Genomic DNA, 13,708 nt, shown 5'->3' with positions numbered 1-13,708 from the left:
TCTTACCCTATTCTTTTTTTTTTTCTTTTTTTTTTAGTGGCGGAGTCGGGATTTTAGATCTTAGAGTTTTTGCGGTAAATCACACACCAACAAAAATATTTTTAGATCAGTGAAAAGTTATTGGATCGGTCATCACATCTCCTCTGCATATGGCATTCTTTGTTTGCTTCACACTTTCTTTGTCTCCCTCCTTTATAAGTTGAAAATATATAAACAAGAAAGTTCTCAAAATTCTTTAGTATAAATTGGGCAATATCTTTGTTGGCAATTTATTTGATCACATCATTGTTGCGTACGTATAATCAAGTTATTATTTGATCATGGAATGAAGAGAAACATAAAGTAAATGAAATTAAAAGGGAATAAAGAGGGGGAAACACAAGAATTTACACGATTTGGTCATGATCTACAGCTAGAGATTAAAGCCATAAGGGCGATATTTTACTCTTATTCACTTGATAATATGGTTGTGTACAAAATACTTTTATTTATATACTTACGGGCGAGGTGATCTAAATTTGTTTAAATCTAATTAAATCTTTTCATTTAGGGTAGTGTAGTCTAATCAATCTCTTTATTTAAGGTAAGATAATCTAATAAAATCTTCATCAAAGCCCTAATTTTTTTTTTTTTAAATTTTATCTTACAAAGTTAAATCTCATAATTCGCACAATAAATTAAAATAAATTTAGAATTCGAAAAAATTTCACACCCAAACGGATAAACGTTCAACTTCAATGTATTCTAAAGTGGTCACATCCATGAGCTTCCACAAATGGTGGGACGTCTAGACGCATGAAAGAGATTAAGATGAAATTTTGGAGATAAAAACAAGAAAGAGATTGATGCCATGGTGGTTTACTAGTTTTTCCAACTGGCAACTCCAACTCTTTATTGAAGATGACATATCGAATTGACCAAATTGGTCCTATTGGTTTACTTGATTTATGAGAATTTCGAATTTATCAAATTGGCTTAATTCCTTAAATGAGATGGTAACACTTGGATGTGTCGAGTCTACAACTGATTATTTGGTTGAGTTAGTTGAGATTTGTGAATAAATTTAAAAAGGATTTGATTTATGCACTACACAATCACAACAAGTGCACAACAACTCCTCACATGAGGATGTCTCTAGTGTGTAGGGTCCATCCTCATGTAAGAGGTTGTTGTACAGTTGTTGTGTTGGTGTTGTAAATCTAACATTTTTCAATTTAAAATAGAATAAAAGCGGAATAATAGCAAAAGTAAGAGAGAGAAAAGAGACAGAAAATTTACGTGGTTCGGTCTATGACCTATGTTTATAGGATAGAGCCGAAATGGCTACATTGTGTTCAATAACTTGATAATTTACAATACATAAGTCCATTTTTATAGTTGATTAAGTTGACCTATACAAGTAAACTTAAATAGACTTATACAAAGAAATACAAATCGGCCTAGACTAGAAAATATAAATCAATAATATTATATTATGAATATGTTATAAATATATTGTAATAGAGTTTAACTTCAAAATTAACAAATAAATTCTAACACACCCAATAATAAATCAACAAAGTATATATATATTGGGAGGGGCGTTGGAGCATCTCTCCTCCATTTATGCAGGAAAAACCTAGCCGAAGGGTGCACAAGCTATCTTCAATTGAGAGATGACTTGCGTTGCCTCCCCACTATTTGCTTGCACGGCCACCTCCTTTGTTTGGAGTGGCTTAATGCTCAGTTTGAGTGTTGAATTCGAATATTATTTGAATTCAATGTGCGAATTACGAAGCTTGACTTTGTGAGATAAAATTGAAAAAATTGAATAAAATATGATTTATTTTTTTTAAAAATAGAATTCTATTCAGAATAATATTCAAAACAAACACACTAGGCATTCCTATATTGGAGATCGATGAATGATAGAATTGTATGTTTTAAATTTTAATTGTCTTAAGGTAATTATCGAGTGTGTTATAATTTATTTTGCTACTTTATGAAATGATGATGTGTTTAACATGTAATTAAAAGGGGTAAATCAAAGATTTTACACCCATTCCTTATAAAAGTTGAACTCTTTTTGTTATTATTTTTTAGAAATCATACATATATATCCTTTACATATCTCCAGACAACTAAATTCAAATTTACCATTGAATTCGTAGGACTTAATTTGAGTCTCTCATTAGTGAATTTGTATAAAAAATGTATTTATATTATTTCTTAATATTTTTTCCTTTCTTATTAAATATTTGGACCTCCTTAAAAAGAGCCAGCCGCTGTTAAATCTAGTCCATTCACATTCAGTCTACCTACTAAAATGTGAACGCTCAACAGCATTCAAATATCACATCTTAAGTTTTGCGCGTGTACGGACTATTTTGTGTCTTCTCTTGTACTGAGCCAACCTTCTGAAAATCAAACGGTCATCACACCACCCAAGGTACACTACAAATGCATTGACTTCAGGTCATCCATAGCCAAAAGTTATTAAAGCTTATTTTCGTGTTACCCCACCCAATTTTCCTGATTGATAAATACAAAATTTGGGGTATCTTTTACAGATAAACAAGCAGGTTTCAACTATTTTATACGATTTGTAAATTCGATAGGGGTTTAGTACAAAATTAATAAATTAGAGTTAAGACATCTAATCGGATTAATTAAACTAGTCAAATTATGATTGACCTATATATTCGAACTCGACGTAAGCACTAATTGTAGCCTACCCAACTGCAATTGTGATAAGCTCTCGATTGAGCGAAATTCTCGAGCACAACCTAAGATCTACTCGAATACATGAACTCTATCGAGAGTTTCTTTCATTTGCCTGCCTCGATTGCAATAAATTGAATATGCAATTATTTATTTTTAAAGGGAATGCTCTGAAAATTGTGTTACAATTGTAGAACTTGAGATGCAGAAGGCCACAATACTGTGCCAACTAGATTTCATCCCTCTACCCAAATGCCAGAATGGCAGAATTTAAGATCCAAATTAAGCCATGATATTAATCCAGCATCTACTAGATTTCAAGCTAGAAATTAAGATCGACCCAAAAACTTCAGAAGTTTAAGATTGCCCATCCCTGAAATTAATCTACCACCTACTAGAGACAAAGCTGTGAAATTGCTATTCATCTACATGGGGTATCTATATTTTGGGGAAGCAAGCCATTTAAGTTGAAAATTCAATTAAATGAACCCATTCAAGCATATTCTTTATGGTATAACAACATCTACAATATTTCCTCTAGAAACTCTAACAACTCTTTATTCTATTTTATGGGCCTAAACCTAAAGCTACTTTCCACACAAAAGATTCCTATATAAAAAGTGAGTCAAATTGAATTCAATAAATGCCACTTTTCAAGTCTACTTCATGGTAGGGCAGCTAGAAATTTACCCAAGAGAAATACTAGAAGGGCAGTTGACTGACTTGGTCTTTCTTTAACAATTCTCACCCCATGTTAACCACAGTGGTTCTATTTCTCTCTATATATACCCAACCAATCTTTCAGCACCTGTCATCACTCCTTTAAACTTCTTTCTCCAAACCTTCCCTCCCCAAAAAAGCTCCTCTCTTGTTTGCACAAAAGATCATCATCATGGGCCATTTCAAGCATCCATACATCCAGATTGCAAGTCAGTTCAACCACTTCTGCAATCCCAACAAAGCCATCAGATTCTTACTCTCTTTCTCAGTCTTATCTATCATATTTTCATTACTCCCTTCTCTTCTCCACTCCTTCCATGTCTACATCTCTACATTTCCCATGAAACTCTTTAGCTACTCTGCTGACAAGAACTATATGTTCCTACTCTGCAATGGGCTCCTCGTTTTTATTGTCAAGAACTCTGGTCTGGTTGGGAAATCTCCATTAGGGGATGATCTTACTGAAGAACATGTCGTGAAGAAAGAAGATAGTCTGCCATCAGTACCTATGGCCATCGATGGAAATAGAAATGTACTTGTGGAAGTTGAAGAGGAAAAAGAAATGGCAGATTGGTCTTTGGTAACAGTAGGAAAAGGAGAAGATGGGCTTTTGACTATACACGATGAAGGTGAAGAAGATGGTAATGGTTTCATTATCATTGAAAAAGAAGAAGATGAAGAGGGAGAAGAATCTGGGCTGATGAGTACAGAAGAGTTAAACAAAAGATGTGATGATTTTATAAGAAGGGTTAAAGAAGGAATCCAATTTGAAGCCAAACAACTGATCGTTATTTGAACTTGACCATGTTAAAAAAAAAAGGATGTCGATCGGAATAACTGATCAGTTGTTCGGAAGGAATCAGAATTGTATTATCTTCTTTACATGTCTTTAATTAGATTATGTGTAGGATTTTACTCCCCCAGCCCTCTATAGTTCTGCTGATTCTAATTCTAAGTTAGCTCAAATGTGTTCGGGTGAGAAGTTTTGGGGCCTACATCATTTGTACTAGTTCTTTAGAAGCAGAGCATGAGTTGTTTTGAAGTTATCATCCCATTAAATTTATGGGAAAAATACAAAATCAATATTTGTGGTAATGTGGCATATTTTGACAGTTTTGGGTTAAAATTTTAAATGGAAGTTTGGGGTGGGGAATTATTTGTTATTAATGCTTACCAAATAAAGTTTTAACTCACTTTTTAAACCCTATGAAACTTATTTCAAATCGGTGCAACTACGAGGTTTTTCTGCCCATGACGGTCTTTAGGTTTCAACCACAAAAACAAAGGACCATGAATGGGGCTTGAAGGGGCAGAATTCTTTCAAAGCAACCTGCCAGTCATTTATTCTTAATTAGGATTGATTTATGTACTCTGATTTCAGTTTATCTCTATATTATATGTCCTTGTAAAGTTGTCAAACTTCTCATACCCTTTATCTTGCTTTATTTATGCATGTGAACGTATGATCTTTCTATTTCCTTGCAAAGAAGCTACCAAGCAATTACCCACTTGACTTCAGCTCGGGTCTTTCGGAAGAGGACAATTGCAAACAAGTCAATCCTTCACCCGCGAGAGAGAGAGAGAGAGAGTTTGTCTCATTTTAATGCATATACAATCCTTATGAGATATTACTAGAACAGAAAGGGATTTTCTGAAAAAAATTACCCAAATTCCTCCGAGAGAGGAAGATCGAATTTGTCTCATTTTAACGCGTATACAATTCTAGATATCGTTCTGGATAGCTCGGGGTGTGTGGCCCACCTGCCCTGACACCTCAGGCCCAGAGTTTTCTCTCTTAAGAAATTCCAACAAGAAAATTTAAGGGAATCCCAATCCGCAAATAACCCTACTGACGAAGACGTACACCAAGTTCTTAGGTGGTTAATTAAGGGCACTGCCAAGTCACATGCAATGTGAACATACTCAAAACATAATGGGTGCAATCACTTTTTTGAGGCACTTTTCAAGACACATAGGGACAACTACCAACTAAACTTTGAGATCCTATGATCTTCAAGCATGTTTAAACGCATGATGAGCTGCCCAATCTTGTTCCGTTCCAACCTTGAAAAGGGTATCTCTTTTTAATTTGCAATTTTTTTTTTTTTTTTGTGTGTGTGTGTGTTATTCTAGCGTGCACAAAGGGTCAAATCAACCTCCAACCAAACTTTGAGATCCTCATATCTTAAAGAGCATGTTTGGGTGCATAATGAGCTGCACAACAATCCTTCTCGGAGTTATTGGGGCAGAAGTGAAACACAGACCCCACCATCAAACACACAGGCTTCCCTCGGTTCTTACTCACCAGTGCCTGCAATTCTTCCCCGCATGATAGGCTTTCTATCTGGGATTATCACCGGGAATTTTTAATACGATTCGCAAACCTGACATGAACTCAACATGAAATTAATTAACATGTTAAAATTGACGAATTTGACCCATATATAATCTTATATATATACTCATAGCTTTGACATGACCGGAATCTAACACGTGAATACCAATTACCACCCGCACTTAATTAGGATTCTATGGTCTTCAAGCATGTTCCGGTTATGGACCGAATGTTGTCTCAAAATCTACCTTGTGCGCACTTGATCATAGAAACTAAAATAAAGTTGAAACAAGAACACGCACACAAAAGCTTTAACATTTGGAAACATGGTAACACTGATATAGACTTGGCATCTGCCTAGGTTTCCTTGGTGACAAACATCCCAAATATATCAAATCAGCAACAAGGCAGCGTGGGAGACAGGAGCTTAAACGTATTTGAAATGCCCCCATCAAATGACCCCACAATAAGATTTACTAGCTCCACTGTAGTTAACAAGCTATACAGGTAGATAATTCAGAAGTATAATCAACCAGTGCCCTACAAGATCAGGAAGAGAAGATCTGTCTCTGCCGGAAGGTTGCAAAATTCTGTGGATTAATGTAACAGCTAGGTGGTCCTTGTCGTCTATTCCATTCATGAACAGTAGTCAATGGTGGCACTCCAGTCTCCAGTCCAAAATGTCGTGTTTCAAAGGTAAAGAAGAAAAAACAATGAGATAATGATTGCTTTCATTCAAGTAAATCAGCGGAAGATGAATTTACCCCTTCCCTACTTTGTTCCTTTCTTTTCTATGGTTTGGAACCCCATATCTACTTACCCTATTCTTTTTCTTTCCTTTTTTTCTTTTCTTTTTCTTTAGTGGCAGAGTTGGAATTTTAGTTTTTAGGGTTTTTGCTTCACACTCTCTATGTCTCCATCCTTTATAATTAAGTTAAAAATATATAAACAAGAAAGTTCTCAAAATTCTTTAGTATAAATTGGGCAAATCTGTGTTGGCAATTTATTTGATCACATCATTGTTGTGTACGTATAATCAAGTTATTATTTGATCATGGAATGAAGAGAAACATAAAGTAAATGAAATTAAAAGGGAATAAAGAGAGGGAAACACAAGAATTTACGCGGTTTGGTCATGATCTACAACTAGAGATTAAAACCCTAAAAGCTACATTTTGTTCTTATTCACTTGATGATATGATTGTGTACACAATACTTTTATTTATATACTTACAGGCAGGGACGGAGCCAGAAGTTCTTATGGGCAGGGGCCAATGGCCGAAAATTTTTTTTGGGTAGGGGCCAAGTAAGCTAAATTTTTTTTTTTACCTTAAATTTTTTAATTTTTTAGATTATTTTTTTTTTCTCACCTTAAATTTTTTTTTTTAGGAAATTTGGGGGGGGGCCATGGCCCCTGCCAGCCCCCCCCTCCCTCCGTCCCTGCTTACAGGTGAGGTGATCTAAATTTGTTCAAATCTAATCAAATCTCTTTATTTAGGGTAGTGTAGTCTAATCAATCTCTTTATTTAAGGTAATGTAATATAATAAAATCTTCATCAAAGCCCTAAACATAGAGTAATCAAATATACAATGTGGAATATAATGGAAGCTTGAGTTTGAAAATAATATATATATTTTTTTTCTACTCCTTTTCCCCCCCTTTTTATTTTTATTTATTTTTTTATTTTTTATTTTTTCCTCTTTCCCAAAGATGGCAGGCGGCGATGAAGGCCGAAAACTTGCTGGAGTTGATGGCAGTGACTAGAGTTGATAGGGGTGACGATGACCGAAGAAGGGCCTTTAACAACAATAGGCCAAAAATTGGGCTAACATGAGAGCTAGGATAGATATGACAGAAGCATGAAAATACAAGGAAAATAATAGAACAAAAATAAAAAGGAAAATTACACAAGACAATTTTGGATCGAAAACATAGAGATAAAAGAAAACGAAAAACTCACTCAAAAAAAAAAAAAAAAACCAAAAATTCACAGGACCATTGGATCGAACACTGGCATTAGCCTATAACTTTGATACCATGAAAGAAAACATAATTGAATAGAAAAATAAAGACAAAAGCGGAAATAATAAATGGAGACAAGAAAATTTTACGTGGTTTGGTCTACGACCTATGTCCACAAGGTAAAGCCCAAAGGGCTACATTATTGCTCTTGTTGCTTGATTATTTTACAATACAGAATACTCTTATTTATAAGAGAATTGAGATAGGTAAGAATAGTAATCAAATTTGATTGATTCGATTACCATCAAACCTAGTTACAATCAACCTTATAAAACGAAAGTAACGTACAATATCAATATAATATATTTCCTTTCAATATAGGAAATATATTCTCTAATATTTTGGAAATATATTCTCTAACATCCCTTAATATATGAAGAATATATTCTCTAACACTTAACTCCTTCAACAACTAGATTGCACCAAGATTGATAGAAGCGCCAACCTTCATGCTCACAATATAGCTCATCGGGCCACTACCACCAGTTTAACTGGCAGCTTTACTACAAATTTGTATACCTTATTAGATCTTCCCCTTGACAGTGGTAAAGATCCCCCATGATAGTTTCTTTTTGTGGCCTTTTTTATAAGCTGTGTACTTTGTTTTGTTGTTTGTTTGGTTGACTATCTCATCTATAAAAAAAAATAAAGGTGATAAGCAAATATTGAAAAAGATACCCAAATTATTATCTACAACATCAATTGATAGAATTAGTTTCTCAAACCACCTAGCACAATGTTTTGCAAACTATGATCAGAGCTAAGAGCTATTTTTACTACTTTTTTTTTTTTTTTTTTTTTTTTTTTTTTTTATGGTATTAATTGCTTGGGGTAATTACCTTTTCCCCCCATGAACTACCAGCCTATGTCATTTTGCCTCTACGAACTACTACTTCGACCAAAAGAGAGCATCAAACTACCATTTTTACACACTTTGGCCCCTTCCGTCAGGAATTCCATTAACTTGGATGGAATATGCAATTTTTTACCGTTAATTTTGATTTAAAGACCAAAATACTCTCTACAGTAATTAATAAAAAATATTAAAATTAATATATTAAAAAAAAATAAAAAACAAAAACCTGAAGGAAAAGGGGTGGCTGCCGCCACCCCTGAGGTGGCCGGGTGGCCTGCAAGCCACCCCCAGAGGTGGCTCCGGCCACCTCTAGGGTGGCTCGCAGCCCAGCCCGGCCTAAGGGGTGGCCGGAGCCACCTTTAGGGGTGGCTCGCGGGCCACCCACGGCCTCTGGGGTGGCCGCGCGCCACCTCTGGGGGTGGCTTGCAGGCCACCTCAGGGGTGGTGGCAGCCACCCCTTTTCCTTCAGGTTTTTGTTTTTTTTTTTTATTATTATTATTTTTTATTTTTTAAGATGAGGGTATTTAAGTCATTTTTGAAATTGAGTTAGGGCATTTAAGTCTTTGCATGAATTAGACTAACAGAAGGGGGCAAAGTGTGTAAAAATGGTAGTTTGATGCTCTCTTTTGGTCGAAGCGGTAGTTCGTGGGGACAAAATGACACAGGCCGGTAGTTCATGGGGGGAAAAAGTAATTACCCCTAATTGCTTTGAAGAGACCTATGCATTCTAGGGGCTTATTTTTAAATACTTAAAAGAGATGTAGGGGGCACGCTTAAAAAAGAAAGAAAGATGCAGGGGCATAGTTGTAATTGCCTTGACATGTGCCTTTTGAGTTTAAATGTTAAGATTTTTTTTACAAGTTCACGTGGGATTTATAGGGGTGTGAAGACTTTTTTCTTTTTAAAGGGTGGGCAAGCAGAACAAACAAAACAATTTCACTAGTTTAATAAATTTCTAAACATATCAGAGGATTGTTTGCCCCCTCTCGGCTCCCTTTCCTCCGCCCCTGCCTTCATCTTCCACCTCCACACACACACCCCCACCATGGCCCTTATCGGTCATCTCTCCACCTCCTGCACCAATGACTCGACACGCGTGGAGTGCATGCATTGCCAGCAAAGCACATATGCTCCATGCTGATTTTGGAAGCCTAGACCTACTGCTTTGCGCCATCCTCCATAGCCCACACACCCCATCTCAGTCTCCGCCAACTTTTTATCTGCTCCATGCATCGTTTTCAACGTGTGTCACACGCACCGCCACCATAGATGACAGATCACCGGGCTTCTTCTATATTCCTCCACGTCATCTCTTTCTGTTTTACCTCATTGCAACAGGTGCTTCCTTTTTGGCTCGTAGAGGCCTTGAGAAGCGTTATCCTTTATACATCAACCGCCAAACACCACCCTCGCTAGACTTCACAAAAACTAGGTTAGCCTTCCTTATTCCCCATCCCCTTGTTGTAAGTAGAGGCAATTTTTTAGGGTTAGGTTTCTCTCCCTCCTTCCCACGCCATGTCTTCTTCCGACCATGACTTGGTTGGGGTCAAAATAATCCCTTTCTCTTATGTTTATGGAAGGTTTACCTTCTACTCCCAGATGAAGACAAAACCACTTCTCACAGTTTCTTTCCTCGGTCTTTGCCCTAATGATCCAATTGGACTAGGTTTTTGGTCTCTAGATGTGCCAATGCTCGTGCACACTCGATTGCTAAATGGGCCGCTTATCATTTGGTGTTTGGAACTTGGAAGCATTCTTGAAAACTCTCATTTCCTTTTAGCTTTAAGGATCAAAAGTGGTAAAGATTCTCCTTCTTTATAATCCTTGTTTTCCCTTTCCTCCACCCCATAATAATAATAATAATAATAATAATAATAAAAAAGTCATGCACAACTTAATTTTTGGGAATAATTACAGTTTACCCTCCTGTTTTATCCACAGGGTGACAGTTTATCCCCTAATGTACCAAAATTGTTAGATGACCCTCCCGAACTTGTCAACGTGTGGCAAAATTTACCTTCCGTCTACTCGCCCGTCTGTTTGGACAGAAAGTCGGTCACGTGGTTTAAGTGATTTTTCCTTCCCAAAATACCCCAGTCCCCATAAGCTATTAAATGAAATGGTGTTTTTTGATTTTACAACAATGTCCAGCAAAGACCACACTTGCATGGCACTTTCACATAAATGCTTTGGATAAAGCTCCATCAATGGTTTCCTCACTTTGTCAATGCTTCGGGTGAAGATTTTTGACCCAGTTGCTTTGCTTCCTCGTCCGAGAAAGCCACGGATTCGAAGAAACCTTCAAACCAAATGAACAACAGGAATTTTGTTTACGATCATCGGAGCCTCGAGTCTCTGATCGTTGTCATGAAACCGGCCATGAGGTCACCAGTGAACTGGACGGGTCGGACGGGGAACGACTCTCCGCCTTCAAGCTTTAGATCAAGAGCCAGAGTTCGGCGGCATGTGAACGACGTTGTCGGCCGTGAGCCTGAGATGTGAAAGGACATAGATTGATCAGAACGGATGGTACCAAACAAGAGAGAGAAACGGGCGCGGCGCGAAAAGCCCGAGTAGAAGAAGACCACTGAGCATTGAAACGTAGAGGACAGTGAATGTGATCGATTCGGTGGAAAACAGAAGGGTCTCTTCTGTTCAGTCTCCTAAGATTAGTTCGAAAATAACCCAGCCATGCAACCCATGGTTTTGTTTGCATGGTTTTCATGTGCCCACGTGGCACATGTTTTTATGCCCACGTAGCATAACACCAGGATCTTTGATTCTATGATTGCACGTGTAGCAATCTGCTACTGTAGGAGTCCAACAAGTACTGCAACACCTCAACCCTGACAAAGAAGCAAACTCACCTTCATCAAGAAGAAAAACTCACAACAAGGCCAACAACACCCAATCCAAAGACGGCTACAGATTGACCCTTTTTGAGTTTTGGGTTTTGCAACATTCAAAGTGGCACCCAGACTTTTCAATTAAACATAAAACCAAATAGATCAATGGAAACTAAAAATTAGTGAGAATTAATCACACTATTCTTCAAATGCAAAGAACTCCACCGAACTTGTAGATATTTCGCAACTAAGAACACAAACAATCTATAATGGGGCTGCAGGGTTGATCTTAGTGAGGTAGCTTGCATGGACAACAGTATATTCACTAAATGTGGAGGTGCCAATAAAGTTGTAAATAGGCTTTCCATTTTTGGAGAATTTCGACTTGCCATCATTGACATAAAAAAAATTCTCCACATCCTTTTTTTCATGTTCAAAAAACAGAGCACGATAGAGCCAAATCATTGCTTAAGATTCCAGCTTATATCATTATATAGGAAGAGTAGTTCTTTAGTTGATAACATAAAACAGAGCATGATAGTAATAAAACAGAGTTGAGAGCACTACATCCTTTGGTAACAAACCCATACGTAAATGGATAATAAGCATCGTTGAGTTGGTTCCTTGAAACTTGTCGATCGAAAATCATGAAAGATGGCAGTGTAAACCTGGACTCGAAGCTCAGTCCCATGCTGGACTCGAAGCTCTTAAGCCGGCCGGTTAGGGCTAGGGTTGTGTTGCAGCCAATGACGGAGAGAGGGGGGGGCCAGTGGGGGCCATGGCCCCCCCTCAACTCTCATGAAAAAAAAAATAATTAAGGTAAAAAAAAAATAATTAAAGTTTTTTTTGCCTATTGACCCCTAACAAGAAATTTTTTTGCCCTTTGGCCCTTTCCTTTTATTATCTTTTCAACTGATTTCATCTCATTTAGAACGATAGCTTTATTATCAAAACTTTTTCTTTTAATATTTCACGGTAGCAACAGACATGTCTGAGAAGGTAACGATAGAATAAGCTTTACAAAATTGTAAAGGCTTTGTTCAAAATAAATTAAAAGGGTTTAGTAAAGCAGTGCATTGGAAGAAGACAGATGTGGATTTGAGGAGTCACACGCCTAACAAAACTCGATTTCCTAAGGATGTGTGGCAAAAATAACGAAAAATGGATAAAAATAGCAAGATGACATTAGAAAAGTCTAGAAGATATGCGTTTCATTTGTATTGTGTTGTGTTTAGCAAAATGTGTTTTAAATAACAGTTAGTGGGTTATTGCGTTAGTTAGAGTGGATTGTTATAACAAAAGGAGTAAGATAATATTAGCTTCAAGAGCCATGTCATTCAGGTAAAGCCTTGCGAGAACCGAAAAGCACACAATTCAACCAACTGAAATTTCTCAATTTCAATACAGAAATTGAGACATTTTTTATTTTTTATTTTCTGAATCTTTGGACAACGGTTTTCTTTACTTTTTCTTTTTTCCAAAAAACTATTTTCACTTTTACTTATTGATTTTCAATTTGAAGGGAATAATAAAATATCAAAACTGGGTTATGTTTAATTTACTTAAAATTTGCCTTTATATATATATATTCTTTAACCTATACTTAAGAAAAAAAATTTATTTGGCCCGGCCCCCTCCCGTTAAAATGTCTGGCTCCGTCCCTGGTTGCAGCTATGTTGTCATAAATGGGTATTTGTCCTACAGCATCAGAAAGTCCACCTATCTGAGCTTTCCTCATAAATTACGTAACTGACATCACGCCCGTCCTCATTACCACTACATTGATCACTGTTGTAACTGCTCTCAGATGAACTCATAAACATTGAACCATCTGATGTATGACTGCTATGCTGCGATGGCAGAAAGACTTCAATGTCTTGCATGCTCTCATATCGAGTGCTTGGCATTCGCTCGAACGGCTCTGAGGACGATCTTGATGGCGTACTTGGAAATCTTGAGCAGCTTGTCCACGCCATCTCGTTTTGCGAGGTAGGCTTCAAGGTGGTCCAAGAAGTCTCTATCTTTGGGTGGTGATCGAATTATGGTTTTGGGGTTTTGCAGAGAAGTCTGAACTGTTGAAGCTTTGGAGTCCATGGGAAGTTGCAGAGAGCTGAAGAGCTTAGACCACCTGGGTTTGGTGGGTTTGAACCGTCTCATTCCCTATAACTCGGTGGTACTACAGTGGACGCATGTGCGAGTATAAGGCCTGGATGGTGCGGGGGTATTTT

General features: G+C 37.0%; 1 protein-coding gene across 1 annotated transcript; it reads left to right on the top strand.

Annotated features, from left to right (window-relative positions):
• The first annotated feature begins 3,503 nt into the window (after positions 1-3,503).
• On the top strand, positions 3,504-4,583 carry LOC133861090 (uncharacterized). The gene has a single exon (XM_062296795.1). It carries the CDS (start codon positions 3,593-3,595, stop codon positions 4,214-4,216), a length of 624 nt encoding a protein of 207 aa, XP_062152779.1. The 5' UTR covers positions 3,504-3,592; the 3' UTR covers positions 4,217-4,583.
• The last annotated feature ends 9,125 nt before the right edge of the window (positions 4,584-13,708 follow it).

The sequence above is a fragment of the Alnus glutinosa genome, chromosome 2, assembly GCF_958979055.1.
Source record: "Alnus glutinosa chromosome 2, dhAlnGlut1.1, whole genome shotgun sequence".
Lineage (NCBI taxonomy): Eukaryota > Viridiplantae > Streptophyta > Magnoliopsida > Fagales > Betulaceae > Alnus > Alnus glutinosa.
The sequence above is the reverse complement of the archived record's forward strand: the minus strand, read 5'-3'. Positions and strand labels throughout refer to the sequence as shown.